Here is a 22624-nt window from a genome sequence, read left to right as displayed (position 1 = left end):
ACGTCACTTTGGATAATGTCACAATCGCGATAAGTAGGACGTGATATTGGTAACGACAAGTGAAGCATGTCCGTAGTTATATGTGACAAAGATATTTTATAACGGCCAACTAAACCATTGTGGCTTCCATAAAAATAATAAGGGATGACTTCATCTTTATCACTTGGAACCCTTAATGTAATTGTTTCTTTGTAAGGAGCAATCCACTATCAAGGAAAACATATGAAACACAGGCCCTGTCCAGATTATCTGGGGGATATACTTACAGTAGACATGTGCTGGTAGAATGTTGCGTCAAATAAATGGAAAGCTCACAATTGGAAAAAATCCAAAAAATATCTTTAATCGTTTCCAATTTCTTGATGCAATATTACCGTTGGCTCAATATAGAAGAGGATACCAGGAAGCTGTATTTGCACATGTATTATTTTGTATATCTGTTACTTATACATAAGTTGGCCTCTTGAAGGATTAAAAGTGTTACTCTTATTTCACAGGAAGGATTATTCTATGAACATAAAAAGTGTATGGCTTTTTGTACTTTTGTCTGAGGCATTGTTCTTTCTATGAAGCCCATACATTTCGCTACAGATAAATTGCAGTCTAATAAGCAACATTGCTAGTTACAACACGTCCAAACGACAGTAGATATTATAAACATAGATAATCGTGTGTCTTGTGCGAACTTATTCGGTTCTTTTAGGCATTTCAGTTTGAAGTACAAATGCAGTACATATTTTTCTTTATAAAACTCATTTAGTTTACCTTTTTATCGTTATGACTTACATTGTTGCTGAATATTTGTTTTGATTGTTTTTTTTTGTTTTACATTATTTATTGGTTGTTATAAGGGTATAGTGTAATTAAGTAATATTCTGAAAGTACTAGAACACACACACGACTTAATAAAAGTACCTACGTCATATTTTGAGCCTTGATTTTTAGTATTCGTATTGTCTTCTGATAAAGTCATGCTGATTATAAGGTTCACAGTCATCTCTGCTTTCCAAATTTTTCTGTTTGAACCCGTCCTGGTTTCCTAATTCTATCGGAAACTACATTTGACATATACTATTGGTATCGGTATCGCATTCGACCTAGAACTTGTTAATTATTGGTAATGGTAATATTAATTATGTGGAGAACAAAAAGAAATGGAAAGGTGAAATTTGCAATCAACACCATTGTCTGATATTAGTTATACATATATATACATATATATATATATATATAAAGTTGAATTCTTGATTCGTATTTTACGTCATGCCGGCTAACAAATTGAACTTCGTTATTTTAATAGTATCATATAAACCTGAAAATTACTCTTAGTGCATAAAATGTACATTAGTTTCATCTACATTTAATGTCGGGAAAAATATTATTACAGAAACACAAGGAATGAGAATTCACCTAGAGACAAATACAGAATGGGACTTTCTTGATATAGATTATACACCATATACCAATATCATATCTGCTGTGTGGCCCACACTTCGTCATGGATTGTATACATGGGGTGTAATACAAGTAAAAGTCAATTATGCTGACAGATATTATAAGTCTTTCACTGATATGGCTATCCAAGATCCATGTTCACATCCTGATGTTGTATCGTGTGGAAAAACAGGTGCTCAAAATATTAAATGATGTTGATTTTATTTTAGATTTTGCATTAATAATGATTCAGTTGCTCACGATTTTTTTCACAGTAAACAATAACACTACACATATTAGTTTTAATTATTCTGTTGTTGTGTCAATTTCCAAATATTCAATTGTTCTTCAAAATAATGCTGATGGCAGGATAGAGTCAATGAAACATTTTGAATAAGAACTTCTATTAGCGCAAGGATGTTTGTTTTCCAATAAGCAATCCATCCCTTATCTTCTACTGAGTAGTGTATGTTTCCAGATTTGGCTGTATGTGTAAGTAGCTCTTCTGTTGGCAAAATTTAATTTTATATCAAATCTTATGTTTCACATTCTTATTTTAAATGAAGGTACCACCATATAACAATAAAATATGGTGCAAATATTTTTGATTCATATCAGTTCGTAATATGTGGTAGTGTGCTTTCCTCATTACTAGTATTCTCGGTGCGATCAAACAAAAATTTGTGTTTCACTGCTAAGAACGGCGCGGAAGAATAAAAAGAAAGAATGTCAAGCTCGTAGTCAGAATAAAATGTTTTGTTGGGAACGGGTTTTTGTTTCATGTTTGTACATCGAAAAACATGCTGAACATGTCGGTCTTACACACAGTAGTTATATCATATTAACAAGATATAATAACTGATCTTAATATACATGTAGTATTTTCAACTTAACGTTAAGAAGCCATCTTCTGATTAACCACTCAAATAATATGCAGTTTGGGTTATTTTTTGTAGATGAGCAGTATATAAATGTTATTTTCAACAAAACGAATAGTTTACAACATGGTCATCGTTATATTGTGTGTATTCATGCCAAAAAGTCTGAAATTAAGTATGAAAAATGGACAGAAACACTTGAAGAAGTTAATGATTGTAGTGATGGAGTTACTGTTGACCTTACACCACCATCTTCCGGACAAGTTTGGGTTGGAAACAATCCAAACTCAAATTACCAGGTACTTGTTAGAACTACTCATTCCAATTCGTACAATCATGTTGACTCCAATACATACTATCTAAAAGGTCAGATTCCAAGATTCTACTATAATTCTGAAGGTTGGGCTCTAAAATACACGTTGAAGGCTTGGTTCTAATAAATTATAATGATGGTTAAGGTCGTAATTAAAAAGACAGCTAACCGTTTATGTGTATGTTGTCATTTTGTATGATCAAAGCCCAAAGTTCTGGTTTCGAATTTTGGCCAAACCAAAGATTTAAACATTGGCATTTGCAGCAAGTTTGTAAGTTTGTTGTTTTAGGAAAGGGAGCAAAGTGTAATCGACTTGTGTCCTGATATGGTGACATGTCTTCCTGCATATTTAAAATCTGGCGCAGTAGTTTAAAGCAGGGTTCATATATATGACATTTAGATGTTTACTTCCTCGTATGCAAGTAGTGTTTATCAATGGACGTTAAAAACCAAATATTCAATTCATAAATCCATCCGAAATAATACTCAAAAATTCTTCCATTATGTTTCAGGTTGGGCCCCAAAATACTTATATCATGTTTAAGATCTTAATCCAAAATTACAACTGTGATCTCTAATGTCGGATTTCAAAACATATTTATTATGTTAAAAGTTGTTTGCTAAACACTTCTGTGATGTTTAAAGTCATAGTCCTATACACGTCTATCACGTTTAAGGTCGGATACCTAAAATACTGCTATTATAACTACGGTAGAATATATAAGACTTAACCCAACGGGTTGCCTGGGGGAAAAATATTAACACCTTGCAATACTTCCGTCTGGACGTTAACCCCCTGCTAAAGCCGGGAACCTGTTTCGTTGTGATGGATGTATGAACTCGGAGTAACATCTGGTCAGAATTGGAACGGTTTATTCGCCATCAGCATGTTAAAGAACCCTTGCAACAACTTTGCAATCACTAGGTGTTGTTTTGCATGGCAACTTTGTACCGTCTATCAAACGTACCCTCATTTTTCAGTGGAAAGCTAAATAGTTGCCACTGGACTTTAAACAAACTACAATCAACCAACCAATGTCACGTAACACATGGATATTTTATTTACAGACATCATCATCAGATATATCTATCACCTGGGATTCTTTTATAGATGTTGAGGAACATGATAAATCAATGCACTCAACTGGTATATCAAAATATGTTGTATCTGTTGGTAAGTTTATTTTTTTCTTAAATTGTTAAATACTACGGCGACAGTTGTATTCTTTTAATTGATAAAACATTATTGAGTAGATAATATAACATGATTTAGAAGGTGAAATCGTTTTACTGCTCCGTGTGATGTAAACATGGAGTCATTTATAGTTTCTTCTTTTTCTTGTGATACTAAGAGAATTGATAAAGACAATCGCAATATACTAGTATTTTATTGTTGGGTAGCAAAAGTTTTAAATTTTAATGACGCAACCACTACTTACTTTTTTAAACGTTGGTTTAAAAAAAGTTTCATAAAAAAGAAGGAACAGAAAAATCAAAATAAGTATAGATAATTAAATTTGTTGTAAATAGGTATTGCCTCTGATAAGAAACAAGTGTTTACGGTATATTTTTTAACTTATAGGTTCAACGGAAAATGGAATTGATGTAATTGATAGTGTAGATGTCGGAATAACAAACCATGTTTCATTTCATGGCCTTAACTTACAAAATGGACACGAATATTTTGTGAAACTAACAGGTAAATGTATACATGTATATTGATAAAATGTCTGTTGACAATTTTACTACTAGAAACATAATAAGGTTTTGCAAATGGCGGAATCCTAGAAAATATCAAGTAGTAATTCGAAAATAAAACCGAAAGGACACTATATACCATATTGCAGTAACAAAGACGGGTATTTGGCATGTCACCCGTAGCCCGTGAATAAAGTCCTAAGCAGGGTCAGATAAAAGAGTGCAGCTACCATTAAGACAATAATTAACCTGTAACATTGATATACAGGATTATAAAGGTTATTCACTTTACGAATGTTGACTTTGATGACATATTTATATTTATGGTGACAGAGTTAAGTCGACTTTGCTTGAACGAGTTAACTAAGGAAGATTTTATATAAAGAGATATCTTTGTTTATAAGTAAAGGCTCTACTTTAGAAAGATATAACAGGTAACGTCTTGGTCTACTTGAAAAGTCATGTTATTATTAAAAATGTCACACACCGTTTAATAGACTAACCAAAGGTCGCACATTTGCAATAGTTATAATACCACAGCTCCGAAGGAGGAGTATAATGTTTGCCCTTGTATTTCCATCTATCCTATGGAAATTTTATAGCATTTGTCTGAATGACTACATAACAGAGAGCCTACTGAAATTTGCTTTATTAAATCATGATAGACGACTTCAGATGCAGTTTTATGAAAAAAAAACAACCGTCTACTTCATGGTCTGTTATTTGAATCACAGTTTTTACTTTCAAAACAGTAAACAAACTTTAAGTTTGTAATGTTTAAATGTTGGTGGATCATCGGTATATATTTCATCAGATAGAATTTTTTTACACTTTGCCAAAAGATTTTGCTATGCTTTTTTTAAAATATAATAAAAAATATGGGGCATCGTGTTATTTGGCATGCTACAAGTCGTGCAAAAAACACAAATTTGCATAGATTGTTCATGAAAAACCCCACTTTTGTGAATAAAAAGAAATCCATGAGATAGAATTTTGAAATAAAATATGAGAAGAAAGTTTTTATAGTATGCTTCAAGAAAGTAAAAATAAAAATGATGTCACCGAAAAATTCCACTATCTAACCTGTATAAAACTTTTACTATAAAAGTTATGTCCCTTTAACTGGCTAAGTTGAAAAATTGATTTTAAAACACAAATATTTGGTATTTGTTCAAACATTTTGGATAATGCAATAAATCACTTATTTTACTTTATATAATTAAATAGTCTCACACATAAATTGCAAATCTTTCTCAAAATTTGCAAATTTAGGAAAAGAACTAGACCGATTATGTACTGCTATTGTACAATCCAAGATGGCGGCATACCGTGAACTACCTTAAGTTAAAAATCCACATTTAAATTTAACTCAAATACTTTTCTTCATTAACAGCTTTTGACTTTTTGGATAGAAGTACCACTGTTAATGCAAGTCCTGTAACAGTTGATAGAACACCACCTGACACTACGGGAATGTCTATAATAATTAACGGAAGACATATTACAAATGCAAGTGAGATAAATACCTGGTAAGTTATCTTTTCTTTGAATGTAACCTACCGAGTTATACTTATCACAAGGTTTGTACTTTATTAAGTTACACGACGGGTGCGCCATATGGAACAGGATCTGCTTACACTTCCGGTGTTAGGTGGGGTTCGTGTTGCTAAGTCTTTAGTTTTTTGTGTTGTATTTTGTGAACTGTCGTTTATTATTTTTTGCCATGGCTTTGTCAGTTTTTTTCGACAGAAAAAGTATGAATTTGAATATCCCTTTGGTATTTTTTGCCTCTCTTTTTCTACCTGTCACTTTCATTTTGTGTTCGCAACTGAAAATTAATTATACCCCACGCAACGAGTTGCGGAGGGTATAATGTTTTGACCCGTCCGTTCGTCTGTCCGTCTGTCCGTCAGTCCGTCAGTCCTGTTTCTTGTCAACGCAACTCCTCTCAAACCACACAACAGAATTTCACGAAACCTTTTAAGATAATAAGGACATACTATGTAGCTGTGCATATCAACAGGAAATTACGCTTCAATTCTTTTTCTAGGAGTTACGCCCCTTTGAACTTATTTACTTTAATGTACTACTGCAACAGTTTGTCATCGCAACTCCTCTCAAACCACACAACAGAATTTCATGAAACCTTTTCAGATAATAAGGACATACTACGTAGATGTGCAGATCGACAGAAAATTACGATTCAGTTTTTTTCCAGGAGTTACGCCCCTTTGAACTTATTTGCCCAATATACTACTGCAACCTTTTATCATCGCAACTCCTCTCAAACCACACAACAGAATTTCATGAAACCTTTTCAGATAATAAGGACATACTATGTAGATGTGCATATCGACAGGAAATTACGATTCATTTTTTTTCCAGGAGTTACGCCCCTTTGAACTTATTTGACCAATATACTACTGCAACCTTTTGTCATCGCAACTCCTCTCAAACCACACAACAGAATTTCATGAAACTGTGTAGATAATAAGGACATACTATGTAGATGTGCATATTGACAGGAAATTACGATTCAATTTTTTTTTCTGATACAATTTTTTTTTCTTACACTTATTTTATTTCTCCAAGGACAATGTGGGGACGTGGGGTATGTAAGCGCGCTCACTAAGGTTCTTTCATTTTCAATAAAAATATTTACCAAAACGGTAGGAAATAAATATATCTTTAAATGAACAGAGAGCTTCATATTTTTCAATACAAAAAAAAGAGAATAACGTCTTCGCTTTCATCAAGACAAGCTTCCCGGAATGAATGAAAAGAAGACAGCCTTCTTCTTTGACGTCTCGTTCCATTATATATAAATGATTTCCTTTCATTTAATAATTCAAACTTGGGTGACTATGTTACATATGTCTATAGCATTCAACTTAAAATAAAGGATACCACGGATATAGCTACTTAGAAATTGACAATGAGGGTCGGTTGAGAACAAATCTTTACAACAAAAGGGTTGATATCAGCTTCGATTCTCCATTGTGAACTTTCAATTTCTTTGTACCAACATTCCAGAAGTGCTTGCATACAGAGTATCTATATCTCCCAATTGATACGATATTTCAGAGCTTACATTCCCTGTAATGGTTTTCTTGATAGAGGCTTAAATCCTATAAAAAAGCTATGATTGACAACATGACCAATGCAACTAGTTGAGCAGGGTTTCTTAATCCTGCTTGTGTACCTGATATCATCCTAAATGTTAGGTGCGGTTCGTGTTGTTCAGTCTTTAGTTTTCTATGTAGTGTCTTGTGAACTTGTCTATTCGTCGTCTTTTGCAATTGATGTGTCAGTTTATCTCGACTCACGAGTTTTGAATGTCCCCTTGGTATATTCAGCCTCTTTTTATGAAACTTAAAGTAGCATAAAATGTTTTCCCTATTAAAACATTGATAATTTTATTTTGGGAAAATTATTTAAAGTTTGATTGAGTTATTTGTCCTTGCATAGTTGGACTGGTGTATTTGAGGATCCTGAAAGTGGAATAGATTACTATGAATGGGGTGTTGGATCAAAAGCGGGACAGGATGACGTCATTCCATTTCACATTTCTTTACAAGATTGTGCATCATCTGCAGAAGACAGCACGCATGAACTTATTAATGGTCATTCATATTTTATATCTGTAAAGGTACGTGTTCATTATTGATAGGTTTGATATGAAGCATTTGTAGTGGCGCTTTCACTTGCAAGAAAACATTCTAAAATCGGAAAACAGTGATACCTATGACTTGGTGTATAAAAAAGCAAAACTGTATTTCGAAAATAAACGCCTTTTTAATAGTTCAATTTATGGAAAGCATCAAATGTGGAGTCTGGTTATGGACAATCGATGAGAACATATTTAACTATGGCAAATCAAAAACAACATTTTTCAGAAGAAAAAAACCCAACAATTTTACAACTTAACCTAGAGGACACAAAACAGCACATTATTAAGTCACACTGAACTACTTTTAATTAGACAACATATATGTAAAGCAATACGGCGCATCTGTCACCGATTGGTCTTAGTAGTGCATCTACTGTATTGCTAGCCTGTCAACACTGAAGTTGTGAGTTCGAACCACCCAACACGTGGCATGTGCGTTCGACTCCAATCCTGGCGAAGGTAGGTGATTTTCCCCAGGCACTTTAGCTTCCTCTAACGACAAAAAATAACCACCGCGAAATAACCAATAATGCTAAAAGTGTCGTGAAACACCATTATTCCTTGTTCATTACTGACTTTCATTTCAAAGGAATATATATATATAGTTTGCATGCACACGTATAAAAATTGCGGTTTTTATCCAACGCAATCATAGGTTTGAACGTTGTTTTCAATTTAGACTTGTTTATATATATATATATATATATAGATGCCAAATTTTATACGGCCATGGTTTATCGAATATTTTAACACGAAATGTATCGTAAGTGTAAGTACAGTTTTCGCAAACAATGTGTTATTCATGGTGTTGAAATATCAAATAAACTATCAGGTTTGATGATTTTTATCGATTAAGATATGAAAATTCAAATATTTTTGCGTTTGAAGAGGACCTTTCAGCCAAATTCGAAAGACAGCCGTTTTGATTTGAAGAAAAAGAAAAAATATGAAAAAACCCGATTGTTTCACGTTTTAAAGCGTACACATACGTAATGATCTTACTTTTAATATACTGGTGAATGTCACAGTGAGCTACTCCCATCACAAGTGTCCATGTTCGTTCAAAAAAAAAAAGTAAAATCACAAAAATACTGAACTCCGAGGAAAATTCAATCGGAAAGTCCCTAATCACATGGCAAAATCAAATGACAAAACACATCAAACGAATGGACAACAACTGTCATATTCCTGACTTGGTACAGGCATTTTCAAATGTAGAAAATGGTGGATTGAACCTGGTTTTATAGCGCTAAACCTCTCACTTGTACGACAGTCTCATCAAATTCCGTTATATTTACGACGATGCGTGAACAAAACAGACATAATAAATAAAATAGTCAAAATATGGGTACAGCAGTTTTCACTGTGTTACAATATCAAAATAAAAATCATTTACAAAAAAGACTCAACACAGCTGACGTTGATGATACATAAGAACCTTATGTTATGTTGGAATTATAACATCTCTATTATTATAATATATATAAAATTTTATTATATTTTAGAGTTTCAATAAAGCTGGTATGATGACAATAGCGTCCTCCTGGGCGTACATATTTGATATGTCACCTCCTGTAGCAGGACACGTTTACGACGGCATGAAAGATACCAGTCCCTCAGATATCGATTATCAAACAGATATGTCTTCAATCAGCGTACATTGGGAAGGTTTTCATGATCCCCACACAGTCATCAAGAACTACTTTGTACACATAGGAACGTGTTCTGGATGTAACAATGTTATGGAGCAACAGTATAATGGCGCTCAAAGTGGTATACTATACGAGATATTAATCTTATCATTTATAAGACGTTTTATTTAAAATATTGATATTTTATTTTTATGTAGCCATGATATATAACACGATATGCAAGGACGTGTTCAGCTATACATCAATGCAACAATATTTACATAACACTTTAAGATTAAACACTAACAACAGACCAGATCTTCAAGATCTTAATCCTCTAGGACAATTTTCAATGAATTTTAGAAGGACAATTACAGATCTGCAATCCCCATCTGCATGATGGTACGAAAATGATGATACGAGTGTTCCTTGCGCACAAACTGTAAGACATTGTCACAATATCCACTAATGACATTTGTTTTTAGTTCGAATGTAAGCTTTTTAGGCCCACATGAGTGAAAAATCATAAACGATTACGTATACAGAATAAATTAGGTCATTCCATGTCCATAAGGATTAGTATTCTGTTTTCTAAAGGACATTGTTTTGTTTTACTTGTAGAGTTCACGTTATCACATATCCATCTGATATCTGGGGAAACATATTTTTCAACTGTAGTTGCATGTAATACAGCCAATTTATGCACATCTGTGGCGTCTGATGGTGTTGTTATTGACAACAGTCCCCCTACAGTTGGAATAGTACAGGATGGAACAACTGACGATGATATAGAATATCAATCTGTCCGGTTGGTAACCCAAAATCTTTTAAGATGGTCAGGAAATACTTTATATTCTCAAAAGATTGTCCTGTGAATTTGTATATACCTACGTATCGACAAAACCAAACAAGTAGGGATACCTCATTTGTTTTATTTTATTTTACGAAAGATTTTTAAGTAACTTTTCTATATACCCGAATACTGTTTTCAGATAGAATTTAATAACAATGATATGTTGTTTATTTTCCACGTCATTCTTAAAATGAAAACTAGTTTTGGTATATACGAAATGGTATATTAACGACCAATTATGTGGCAAGCAAACTAGGTTGTATTCTGAAATAATTGAAATATGGACACACCAATATCTTGTTTTGCGTTTTTGAAATTGAAAATTTCGATGGAAATATAAGGAACAACTAATTTTTAAAGATTTGATATTCAGTCGGTTCCCATTCTCCTTCTCTAGTTTTAGGTTCGAATTCGCGAATATCACTCTCACATGACTGAAACGGGTTATTTGTAATCAATTATCTAAAAATGATGCATTATGACATAATGTTATCTCAGGTTTTTTTTTACAGAAATTATATTAGTGCAAAATGGTTTGGATTCACAGATGCTCAATCTAGTATAGATCATTTTGTGGTTCGAGCTGGATCAAGTCCTGGTACAAGCGATATCATCACACCAACAAAGTTACCATTTACAGACATATTTCTTATGACGGACGTACAATTACCTTTGGAAAAAAGAATTTATATAACTATTCGAGCTTATAACAAAGTCGGTAAGAAATATTATTTGTATCCACAGTAATTATTTATGAGAAATAGCTTCTCCTACAAAACAGTTTAATCATTGATGACTTAACTTAACAATGGAAGACTGAATCTAAATAATAAAAAAGAAATTGTGGTAAGCTTATGTTTATGTTAAAAAAAGTATTAAAAATAGCTGGATCATTTTTTAATAAATACGCCATTTCAGTATCAATTTTATAAAGAACGGTCATATAAAAATAGTATCGGGGAAACTGCAATAGTTTTGACTGTTCGTTGAGACCAACATGGTTTTATGCTTTCAGTCGGATAGTAACATTGACATTCCAAACATGTCTTCTCTAGTATCATGTACCGTTTAAAAAGCATTATACGTTAAATTTATATTACGTTTGTAACAAAGTTTCTCTGATCATCCAGAGGACGTGTCGATTTCCTACGTATGCATTTAACAGCAGGAGCAGGATCTGCTTATCCTTCCGGAGTACCTCTGATCACCTCCTGTTTTTTGTGGGGTTCGTGTTTTGTATACTGTTGTTAGTCTGTTGGTCTTTTCTTTTGCCATGACTTTGTAAGTTTATTTTCGACTTTGAGCTTGAATGTCCCTTTGGTATCTTTCATCTCTTTCTAAAGATCAATCAGATAACAGAAAACGCGTTATATTTAGGTATATTATTCTTGGGTATATTCTTATTTTCGAAAGAGTGTTCAACTATATTTTCAAAGGTAGACTGAAAACAGCAGATAGAAAAGTGATATTGCACGGTTATTTTTAGAATATCTGACAAGATAGAAAACAACCAATTAAATGAATCAGTACTCTTCTTCTGGCTTAATGCCATTATTTGTATTGTGGTCCTGTCATGTGATGTTGTCGTTTTGATGTTGTGTTTGACGTTGCCATAAAATCGGGAAAATGGCCATTGTTATATTATAGTTTTTTTCTGTGTGTGTTACATTTTAATGTTGTGTTTTTGTTGTGTCGTTGTTCTCCTCTTATATTTGATGCGTTTCCCTCAGTTTTAGTTTGTAACCCGGATTTGTTTTTATCTCTATCGATTTATGAGTTTTTCGAACAGCGGTATACTACTGTTGCCTTTATTTATGATATAACAATTGTAGCCTTCGTCCTCAGCCAATATACTTCTTTCAGGTTGATATATCCTCGTATCGACCTTATACATAGGCTATAATTGTGTTAATATAAAGTCCATATTAAATGCGCGCAACATCTGAATATACGGACCGATTGCATATTGCCAGACAATAATTCTTATAACAGATTTAACTAAAAAAAAACTTGGCAATAAGAATAACTATTAATGATCATAAAAAGAATAACAGAAAATATAAAAAAAGGACAGAAAAACATACAACTTAAACCACAATCACCCAAATCCTCCAATAAAAACCGGACAACAAACAAAGACAAACAAAAATGAATGACTCATGGTCAAGATAGTCTTTCCTGGTACATACCAAACATTTCTTGGGTTTCAATATCCGGTGCATCATTTTCATAAAGTTGTCGTTGTTAACCTGCAGGGTTGTTTTCCGAATCCACTTCAAATGGTTTCAAGATAGACTTGTCAGCTCCAGTGATTATAGTTAGCCCTTTTCTGTCACACGATCTAGGATCAGCAGAAGAAGGTTCTGTTCAAGTTCGGTCAACAATGAGGATAAAATGGAACGTAGAAGATGAGCAATCATTTATTGAACGACAGTATTTGTCAATAGGTACCCATATTGGTGGGGAATTTAACATGACATCAACTCAGGTAAATAACTTTTTAAACAACTATCAGAGTGAATTGAATCCAAAGAAGTTGCACCAATAAAAAGGTGAGCTAGTAAATCCCAATATTGCCTTAAATATTATTAAAAAATTAAATAGTCATGTTAAGCATATATTTTTTGTATAAATGATATGTTATTAAGGTTTTTCAATGCTTGTCTAGTCTGAAGATGCAACAGTAATGGTAATCGCAAAAAGGCAAAAGGCAACTTTACATATACAATTATGTAAAGGTTTACAAAACCATCGCAAAAACCGAAACTACGAAATGACTATCTTATGAGCGTGCATATGTATACTATACGGATTCATTAAAAAAGGATGTGTTTCTAATGCAAACGCTCCACATATAGGATAACAAGATTACAAACGAATGACATCAAGACTATTATAGTTTCACTGTCATAACTGTTTGAACAACCACTTATCATGTTCGCAAAATATATCTTTACTTCATAAATATGTATAAAAGATACTTTTTTTGTAAGTTATTGGACCAGTTGTATGGCTTAATGACAGTCAGTCATACAGAGTTAATAATGTACTCAAAATGCATTATATATTCTTTAATTAATTTCAGCTGAATGGTATTACAACTGAATATACAATGACTGGTTTAGAATTGCATGATGGTGGCATATATATTATTAAACTCATTGTATGTAATGGTGCAAAAATATGTGTTGAAACAGATTCGAACAATATATTGGTAGATACATCGCCACCAGTAGCCGGTATGTAAAAGAGAGATGTGTGTTTGAATGTATATGTGTGTTATCATAATTATTGTGATTTTAAATTAATTATATGATGCATTGTATTGGTTAGTAGATGAAGCACTGCATCATTTAATTAAACATTTTATTTTATTTTATTCGATTACCGACTACAAGTTAAAATGTATTCCAGTCAATTGTTGTAATTTAAAATAAAAGATTCACACGGTTTCTAAGTTGTCTTATTTTCATCGAAAAAGGGACATATTTTCTTAGACAGTTTATGACGTCTTTACAATAAATTCATTGTATGTGTATTAATTGGTATTTAAGTCTTTGAAACAATATTTGTTTTATATGTAATTAGGTTTGAACTAACTTTCAGTAAATGCTAGTATTCGTAGATCGGTCGTTTGTGTAATTAGTTGTGATTATGCTTTGTGTCGATCTGATGGGTCAAGTCGTTTTCAACTGATTTTTACAGTTTGTTTTAATATTGAGCTGTTAGACCACTGTTCTATGTAAACGGGAATTGATCGCTTGCAAACATGTTTTACATCCCTGCATTTGTATGTACCTGTATGCCATATTCTTCCTTTATAAAAAATTTAAGAAAAAAAAGTAACAGTTATTGGAAGCAGTATTTCTACACGTTGATTACAGTAACCAGAGACAAAATATGTCTTTATATATCTCAATTGCATCACTGAAGATACAATAATTGTCTACATGTGTATCTTGTGCAGTTAAACTCGTACTATCATTATTATAATTTCTTAATTAATTTATTGCTTGTAATTAATTGTCTGACTTTTTAAAGTTAATTTTGAAAATAATAAAATACCGTTTTATAGGCATGTTTGCTATAAGTACCTACCATGCAGCTGAGTTAGAGCGACATACGTCTGGCTGGATGACTTGGTCTGATTACAGACTTAATATGTCGTGGCTAGGATTTTCTGACATCCACTCAGGAATAAGTAGTTACCATGTATCTGTGGGCAGTGAGTTTATGGCCAATGATTTAAACAAGGTATGCAGTATGACAATGTATTATATTTCAATTATGATAAAATTAAAATATTCCTTTCAACAATGCATCATCATTACTTTTTGATACAATTGATACAAAAAAAAATATTGAATTGTCAAACAGACGGCAACTGGATATCAAAATAATACCAAACGACACATAGTATGTTTACAAACGAAGCAGGTAAAACAATTATCATTAAACAAGTGTGTCAATAAAATACAATTAACAATAGATGTGTACTCTTATATCAGAAGAAAAATTATTTCAGGTACCAGGAACTCCGATGATGTTTACACATAATGAATCTGGTATACAGTATAAAGACGAAGGTCCACTACAGTACTTCACGGTTCCAACGCAAAAACTAACAAAGTATGCGGAAATTTTTGTTAGCGTTTGGGCTGTAAACCAGGTACAATAAAATTTAGTTTATATAAGCTAAAAACTTTCTAAATATCAAACACTTAATTTTGGCTTCGTTTATGTGAACTGTTAAATTTCGGAAATATTGTGTATTGTATAGCTCCTCGTGATAGACGATTAAACGCACAAGCAATGCTCATAAAAGTAAGAATGTACACTGCTTGCACCATAAAGCAAAAGAATACCTTCAAGAAATACGATAGTGAAAAGGGAGGCATTAAAGTCAATGAAACTTTACAGAAACAAATTATGAAAGCACTTTTTACTTAAATGGTATAGTGAAAATACAAATATACTACATACATATCTGAGATTGAGTAAAAAATAAAATAAACGAAGTCAAAATATTTTGTTTGGATTAACGTATTTAACAATGGTATAGGTATTTTCTTATTTTTATATATTCCACTTTTTGCACCGTTCTTATAAATACAATAAATGTATCTTTTACCTCCATTGGGTCGATACCTCAAACGGTGTACGTTTCGTTTCCGGGGGTATACCAGTCAAGTTCTAAGCAGTCCTGTGTTGACACATTGACACGCCATATTTGTAAGTTAACTGAACATAAAAATTTAAAAATCATCTCAAATTTTACACAGTCTTTTTCCTTTTACTTCAGTGCTTTTTAACTTCCCAAATTGTTTGGCCTTTTAACTATTTTGATTCGAGTTCCATTTATGTGTCTTGTGCAGAGGAAGCGAACGTTTAGCGTACAAACTTACAGGCATGGTATTTATTATGAATGTTTACGTAAACATGGTCTTATTCTTAGGTCTTGTTGGTCATCGTTTTAGACTTGTCTGGATGTTGAGCAATGAAAACTAAATTCCTTTTAAAATGTATTGCATAGGTTGGTTTATGGAGTAGCATGATTCACAGTCAGTTTCAGTTAATACCAGGCGGGTTTTTAGATCTCATCAGGCGATGTTCGGCGCATACATGCATTGGACATTGTGTCTGTTCTCCAAGAAATTCCCACTGTGCTTTAAATGGAGACGCATGTAATGATATATCAAAAGGTAAACATATTCTGTCACTTCATAAAAAAATACGCAATCTGATAGAAAAATAAAGATAAAACATTCAGCATCTAACATTTTTTCATTGTTTAGTTAAATTGGAAGAGAAGACCAGTTGCAACATCAGATCAATTGTAGTTTTTTTATTAAACAATTGAAACACAAACTAACTTTGCATATGAAGACAGTTATCTCCTTCAATGTTTGTTTATCAAGTGATTTCAATTGATAAAATAGCCAGTTGGCCATTATGATATACATTTGATGTTTAATACCTAATGCAAAAAATATGTAGACTTTTTTTTAAAGTTCTGAACGAATAAGAATATGAACAACGAAAAATGTTTTATAACTGTTTGTGTTTAGCTTTATATTATTGTCTGTATCAGTTAACAGCAACACTCTGCTGGAAGTTGTTGATATTACGGATTTAACATCGTCGACACAGACCAAGTTTACACCAAGTAATACCAACCTTGCTGCTAAATGGAAAATATCTAAAAATCAAGGATTACAACCACAGTGGTAAGAATGATATGCATGTCACATAACAAAATAGGATGCGGATTAAAGTAAAAAAAGAAATAATATAAATCCTAGATAATTTGATTGGCTTTTTATATAATTGTACTTTTAACTTTTAAATTTTTGATATATACTTTTAACGAACTTCATATATTATTTTTATTTTTATCGACATGCATTCTACCAAAATAAGATAAACAAAACATAATTCTGGTAATTCTGGGAACGTAGAAACGTTTATAGAGATAAAAATATTGCCTTCTTATATTTTCGATGATATTTTTAAAATATAAGGATATATGTCAAACATTTAATACATACTTCTAAAACATCAGAGTAGCAGTAAAAAGAATTCAAAATTTATATTTAGGTATGAATGGAGTGTAGGTTTAGCTTCAATGGAAATGCCAGAAGGTGTGATTAATAGCTTCATTGATCCCATATGGCATCATGTTGGACATAGCATGGAAGCTGTTTACTCTCTACCAAAAGGTACCATCAAATATATTTACTAGAAAGTTTAAATAAATAATACATAAAAGGAACTATCGCTTTGAGTGTTTTCATCCTTTATTCGTTTGGTAATAGAACAAACTGTTTTACAAATTATCTTATGAATAAGACTCATTTGAAAATTAACCTTTCTGTTTCTCAAATACAGTGAAGTTTACAGATCTCCTGACAATGCGTTAGATTGGCTTATAATTGGCTTCTGAAACAAGGGTTTTATTGAAATATACAATTAATGTCTTGTTCTTTGAGCTGTTTTTGTTTGTTTGAATCTTCAAATGAAAAGGTTCTGTTAAATGCTATAAGTGGCCAAAAACTGCATGTACTGATAAGCTTACGTTTCCTAATGCCCCATTTAATAGAAACAATATACTTTTTTCTTTCCAATATAAGATTACCTATAAGGTGGATGGCATGATTCCATACCAGAAGGTGAGGGATATTGTGGTTGATTTCGAGTATTAGTAAACATTCTTTGATATTGTATTATATTGGTTATTAATTGTTTGAAATTGATTTAACTGTATTTATAATACCTTTATGTAGCTGTTCAAGGCTTATGCGGTGTACACTCTTTAATATTTCTACTTTAAGTCCTATAAAACTAAAAGTAATATAGGCAAAAAATATAACAAAACGTTATTAAAAAGATTTTATCATTTAAATCCTCCGTCTATGTATAAAACCATAAATGCGTTTCACTTCTATCTTTATAATTTAAATCTCGTTTTTTTTTATATTTTTCTTATTTTCGTATTGTAGTCTTGCAAAAAAAAAGACCATCACTAGACAGTTTAGGAGATGCTCAATATTTCTCTTTATTTTTCACCACATTTCGAAAAAGGAGATGCAATAGTTCAACTTATTTCCCGATTTATTATCCTCGCTTTTAAATGCGTCTATTCAATGCGTAGAATTAGGTGATCAGTGCTTGGACTTTCGTATGCTGATTTTTATCTTCGTTATAATATATTTTCTGTCATTTAGGTATTTGATATAATTTTTTGTTGTAACTTTATCATTCGATAGATTAAGTTTTCTTAAACATTTTGTATGAAGTGAATTATTGTTGTCAATGAAAAGATCATGGTGACCTAAAGTTGTTAATCTTTTTCAAAGATATAAGCATTTATGCGTATATTTCAGGCAACAATCTAAAAGAAACAGTAGCCTACTCAGTATTTGTTAGGGTTTGGTATGATAAAAACAAATTTGCAATATTCAAGTCTCCAGGAATTACTGTATTATCAAAACAAGTTCCTGTAAATGATCTCCAAGGAGCAGCAGTAAGTGACTATTAGTTATTAATTGTAAAAAAGTGAAACTACAATTTTAACGAATAATTAGATGTGTTTGTATCATATTGATCAATCCTTTACACTTTTTCTTAAATTACATATAATTTATTATTACATGAATACAATTCAGTCTTATTAAGTTAAATGATATCATATTCAGGTATTTTATTTTATTTTTGCAACATATAGACATTGTTTTTGTTAAGAAATCATAGTCTAGAAGATACGCAATAATGTTACTTTATATAACTACTAATGAGATAGAATAAGTTCAAAACAGGTTGAAAAAAAGCAACACAGAAGTAAAATTCAGATAAGACATTTATCTTTTAGGTTGTGGAGAAAGTACCTGGTTTTTGGAAGAATGATGCAGATTTTATCAAAGCAGGGACACTATTTACGGTTTCTTGGGAAAACGTATTTCTTTCCATTCCGAATAGCGTTGAACAGTTTAATCTTTATCTCAGCAGTTTTCCCGGAGGTAATTTTGTATATAAAATGGTATTTTGATTTAATTTGTACATTAAGACATATAATTGGTCAAAATAGGTTGGAGGTAAGTACCTACTGCAAAACACGTATTGAATTGTCAGCATTGATCTGAAATCGTTTTAAAGCCTAACTACATCAACACACACAATATACAGAATGTTGATTATGATTTCATGGTATAATGTATAATAACATTTTCAAACTTTTACGCCACCTTTAAAAATGACATTGTATTGTATTATCAGCTTGACATATTTAGGAGTTACCGTTTCCAATAATTTTGGAATGTTGTCCATTTCTATAGGATGTGACTTGCATATTGTGGATGTAAATATACCATCGTCTTCACTTGCCTTCAACATAAGTCGGTTAATGATGAAACCAGGAGTACATTATTACAGCAATATTGTTGTGTCCACTTTGTCTGGACTAAGGACTACAGTATCATCTGATGGAATCACAGTAGACATATCTGCACCTGTAACTGGTCTAGTTTATGATGGGATAGGTATGTTGTATGTTTGAGTTAATACAAATTAATAATTAAGGATATAATTTACATCCTTACATAAAAGTAGGCAAAAGATATTGATACAATACTAATTTTCATTTGGTCCAACTCAACACTTCATTTTATAGTTTTGAGATATCCGAAAAGAATAAAACATTAAAGTAAGCAGAAAAATGCTTTGTCGACAGGTCACTCACAATATGCTGTTCTTCTTTATATTAGGATGGTGTGGGGTTTGTGAGCTTGTTCATTAACGTTTTTTATATATGCACAGATAATCATCTCCCACAAGGTATGCAACACCCGCCATGTTAATTCAAATTCGTATCCAGTAGAAAATGTCAAAGCCAAAGGGTGACGAATCAGTGTTAAAAATCAGATATACCGCATTTGATATGTTGGATCTATGACACAGCCAATATACCACTATCGACATTAGGAACTAAGTTATAACTTGTGATAGCAAAACGTTTGACGAAATCTTTCCAGTCCTTTAAACCTTGCTTGAGTATTTTATTTGTTAAAATCAGTAAGTGAACTAGTCTTTTTATAATTGTTTTCACTGCTATTTTTTGTATATGTGTAATGAAACTACTGTCTTAAACTTGTTGTTTTATATAATTATTGTTTTGTTTGACAGGTCTACATGACAACGCTTACCAAAACAAATCCGACATTGTGTCTGCTAATTGGCACGGATTCCTTGATACAGAAAGTGGATTAAGTAGATATCGTTGGTGTGTTGGAACAACACAGTCAGATGATATTTGTGACGTTCTTTATTGGGAAAATGTTGGTATGCATACATCTGTGTCTAAACAACTAACAACAGAAATTGAAAATGGTAAATATAAATTATGTTTTTCTTTTGAACTTATTAAAAAGATGCATACGTGTAAACAATCTGTAATTTGTCCAATAAATAAGTTAGTGGTATCACGCAATTGTTGTATTGTTGTTGAATTGTTGAATTGCTTATACAAAATTTCAAGAAAGGGATTTATTTTTCTTTATTCAGTTTTATTTTTTACTTTCCTAAAAAATGAATAGATCTGACCAAAGAAATGGATATCAATATTAAATATATTGGTTGAAATAGGCTCATTTTAAGTGTCTTTGGTGAAGTAAAGCATTAATCGATACTAATTGATAATACACTTTGTCATATATTATTAACTTATTTAGGTAATACAGTTTACAGTAAAGTATATGCTGTCGACAGTGTCGGTCACATGTCACCTATCATAGTATCAAGTGGAGTAACAATAGACACAACACCTCCTGTACCTGTCTCGTTCAATCATTCATCGAACAATCTAGTACACAATCCATCCTTTGAAGAGACAAATGGATGTTTTCTTGATTTTTCAAACATTTCATCCAAGCTGCTATGTACAACTGATGCTTGTTTACAGCCAAAATCGTGGCATGGTAACAAGGACGACTGTACAGTATTGATCCGATCTGATGTAGACACAGCTTATGATGGTCGATCATTTTGCTTTGTGCATGGAAATGTAAAACAGAACGTATCCGGTTTGATACCGGGTGAAATATATAGATTAACTTTTGTGGCTGGTCATTCTCCACTATCAGAATCTGCAGTTCCAAACATAGAAGGAGTTGTCAAATTAGGAGATATTGAACATATATTTCCTATCTTCACCAAAGACCAAACACATGGCGTTATATCTCCAGGAGTGATTTGGCACAAGCATTCATTTTATTTCAAAGCCAAATCAGAGATTCTTGAAGTTGTTTTAGGGAGTTTAGATAGAAATACTGGTCTCCTTATAGATGATGTAGTTATTCAACAACTTCTTCCTCTGTATAGCGGTAATAAGGTTCATGTTACTACTGTTGCCTTACATCAGTGGTCATCTATCCATGCTTCTTGGTTATTCGAAGATACAGAAAGTCCAATAGTGCAATACCTATGGGCAGTTGGTAAGTGTTTCACCTGTGTGTACTATATATTGTATCTGAATATACTTTGGACGACAAAAGGTGGGGGTAACAATTATTCATATTTTGAATAATTGATGACCAATTAACGTTTGAAATAAGTTATTGATAAAACTGAATTGTAAGCTGTTTATATGCAGATATATAGGGAGAAAACATGAAATTGCAGATATATGTAACACTGTACTTTTATATCAGATCAAGTGTCCGTCCGAGGTCCTGACGTCGGTCGAACCGGGTTATGGGATCTGATGTTACGTATAGAATGTTATTGTCATTTTAAAGCTGACAGCACACAAAGTAATGCCATGATTCGGACTATATATTTATTTTTGAAATAATTGGCCAAAAATGATTAAAAATTGATAAAATGAGAATTTATTGTACTCAACATTTTTTTTCGATTTTTATTACATTTGTCCTGCTTTCATTTCATTTGTCATTTTCATTTTGCTCAGTTCTAATGCACATTAAACGTTACATTGAATATAAAATAAGGTGATGTTATATGATTGCTAATGTGTAAAGTGTAATTATTTTTAACTAGGTTATACAGAGGGGAGTACAGAAATACAGGATTTTACCAGCGTTGGTGTGAATACGTTTGGGTTTAACTACAACGTTACTCTCGTACACTCCACAACGATATATGTAACAGTGGTTGCAATTAATGCTGCGGGACTCTCATCACAACTACACTCCATTGATTTCCTGGTTGATCTTACCCCACCAGAAATAGGTTACGTTAACGATGGCACAGGTATTTAAAACAATTTAATTCTAATCTAACAATCTTTCGCTTCGTATATAAAGCAATATTTTGATTCCAACAAAACACGGGAAAACATGTCACAATTAAACTTATATCGTAAGTTGTATTTTGAACAACGCGGGAGAACACAAGAAAATTCTGAAGTAAGTCCTTATTTCTTTATCATTTGAGGTCCCTCTTGAAGAATTGTTATTTTTCAAGAGGTTGTCCTTTTAATAAAGATTTGTTTTTTTCCATTTTTTTATTTGTACACTTTTAAATCATGATGCGTTACTGCAAACGTTTTCGTTTCATCAAAATCAAGATGACTTTATGTCAAACGTGTCTATTTAGTCGGCTTTGAATCAAAAAGTGTTTTAAGTCCCTTCAGAA

The 22624-nt window shown here is 32.2% G+C and overlaps 1 protein-coding gene across 1 annotated transcript in view; it reads left to right on the top strand.

The window, feature by feature from the left end:
- The window catches only part of LOC127731085 (uncharacterized), a 124627-nt gene that overhangs the window by 98088 nt on the left and 3915 nt on the right, over window positions 1-22624 (top strand). Inside the window, exons 31-52 of the mRNA XM_052239944.1 lie at window positions 1388-1627; window positions 2391-2611; window positions 3694-3799; window positions 4208-4324; window positions 5717-5852; window positions 7792-7972; window positions 9499-9766; window positions 10246-10432; window positions 10990-11195; window positions 12733-12965; window positions 13563-13716; window positions 14553-14731; window positions 15003-15146; window positions 16011-16179; window positions 16569-16704; window positions 17075-17196; window positions 18361-18500; window positions 18846-18993; window positions 19309-19512; window positions 20156-20359; window positions 20701-21462; window positions 22028-22240. Of these exons, the coding sequence (XP_052095904.1) occupies window positions 1388-1627; window positions 2391-2611; window positions 3694-3799; window positions 4208-4324; window positions 5717-5852; window positions 7792-7972; window positions 9499-9766; window positions 10246-10432; window positions 10990-11195; window positions 12733-12965; window positions 13563-13716; window positions 14553-14731; window positions 15003-15146; window positions 16011-16179; window positions 16569-16704; window positions 17075-17196; window positions 18361-18500; window positions 18846-18993; window positions 19309-19512; window positions 20156-20359; window positions 20701-21462; window positions 22028-22240 (4470 nt within the window). The remainder of the gene's footprint in view (window positions 1-1387; window positions 1628-2390; window positions 2612-3693; window positions 3800-4207; window positions 4325-5716; window positions 5853-7791; window positions 7973-9498; window positions 9767-10245; window positions 10433-10989; window positions 11196-12732; window positions 12966-13562; window positions 13717-14552; window positions 14732-15002; window positions 15147-16010; window positions 16180-16568; window positions 16705-17074; window positions 17197-18360; window positions 18501-18845; window positions 18994-19308; window positions 19513-20155; window positions 20360-20700; window positions 21463-22027; window positions 22241-22624) is intronic.

Source organism: Mytilus californianus, unplaced genomic scaffold (assembly GCF_021869535.1).
Source record: "Mytilus californianus isolate M0D057914Y unplaced genomic scaffold, xbMytCali1.0.p SCAF_2, whole genome shotgun sequence".
Taxonomy (NCBI): domain Eukaryota; kingdom Metazoa; phylum Mollusca; class Bivalvia; order Mytilida; family Mytilidae; genus Mytilus; species Mytilus californianus.
The sequence above is the reverse complement of the archived record's forward strand: the minus strand, read 5'-3'. Positions and strand labels throughout refer to the sequence as shown.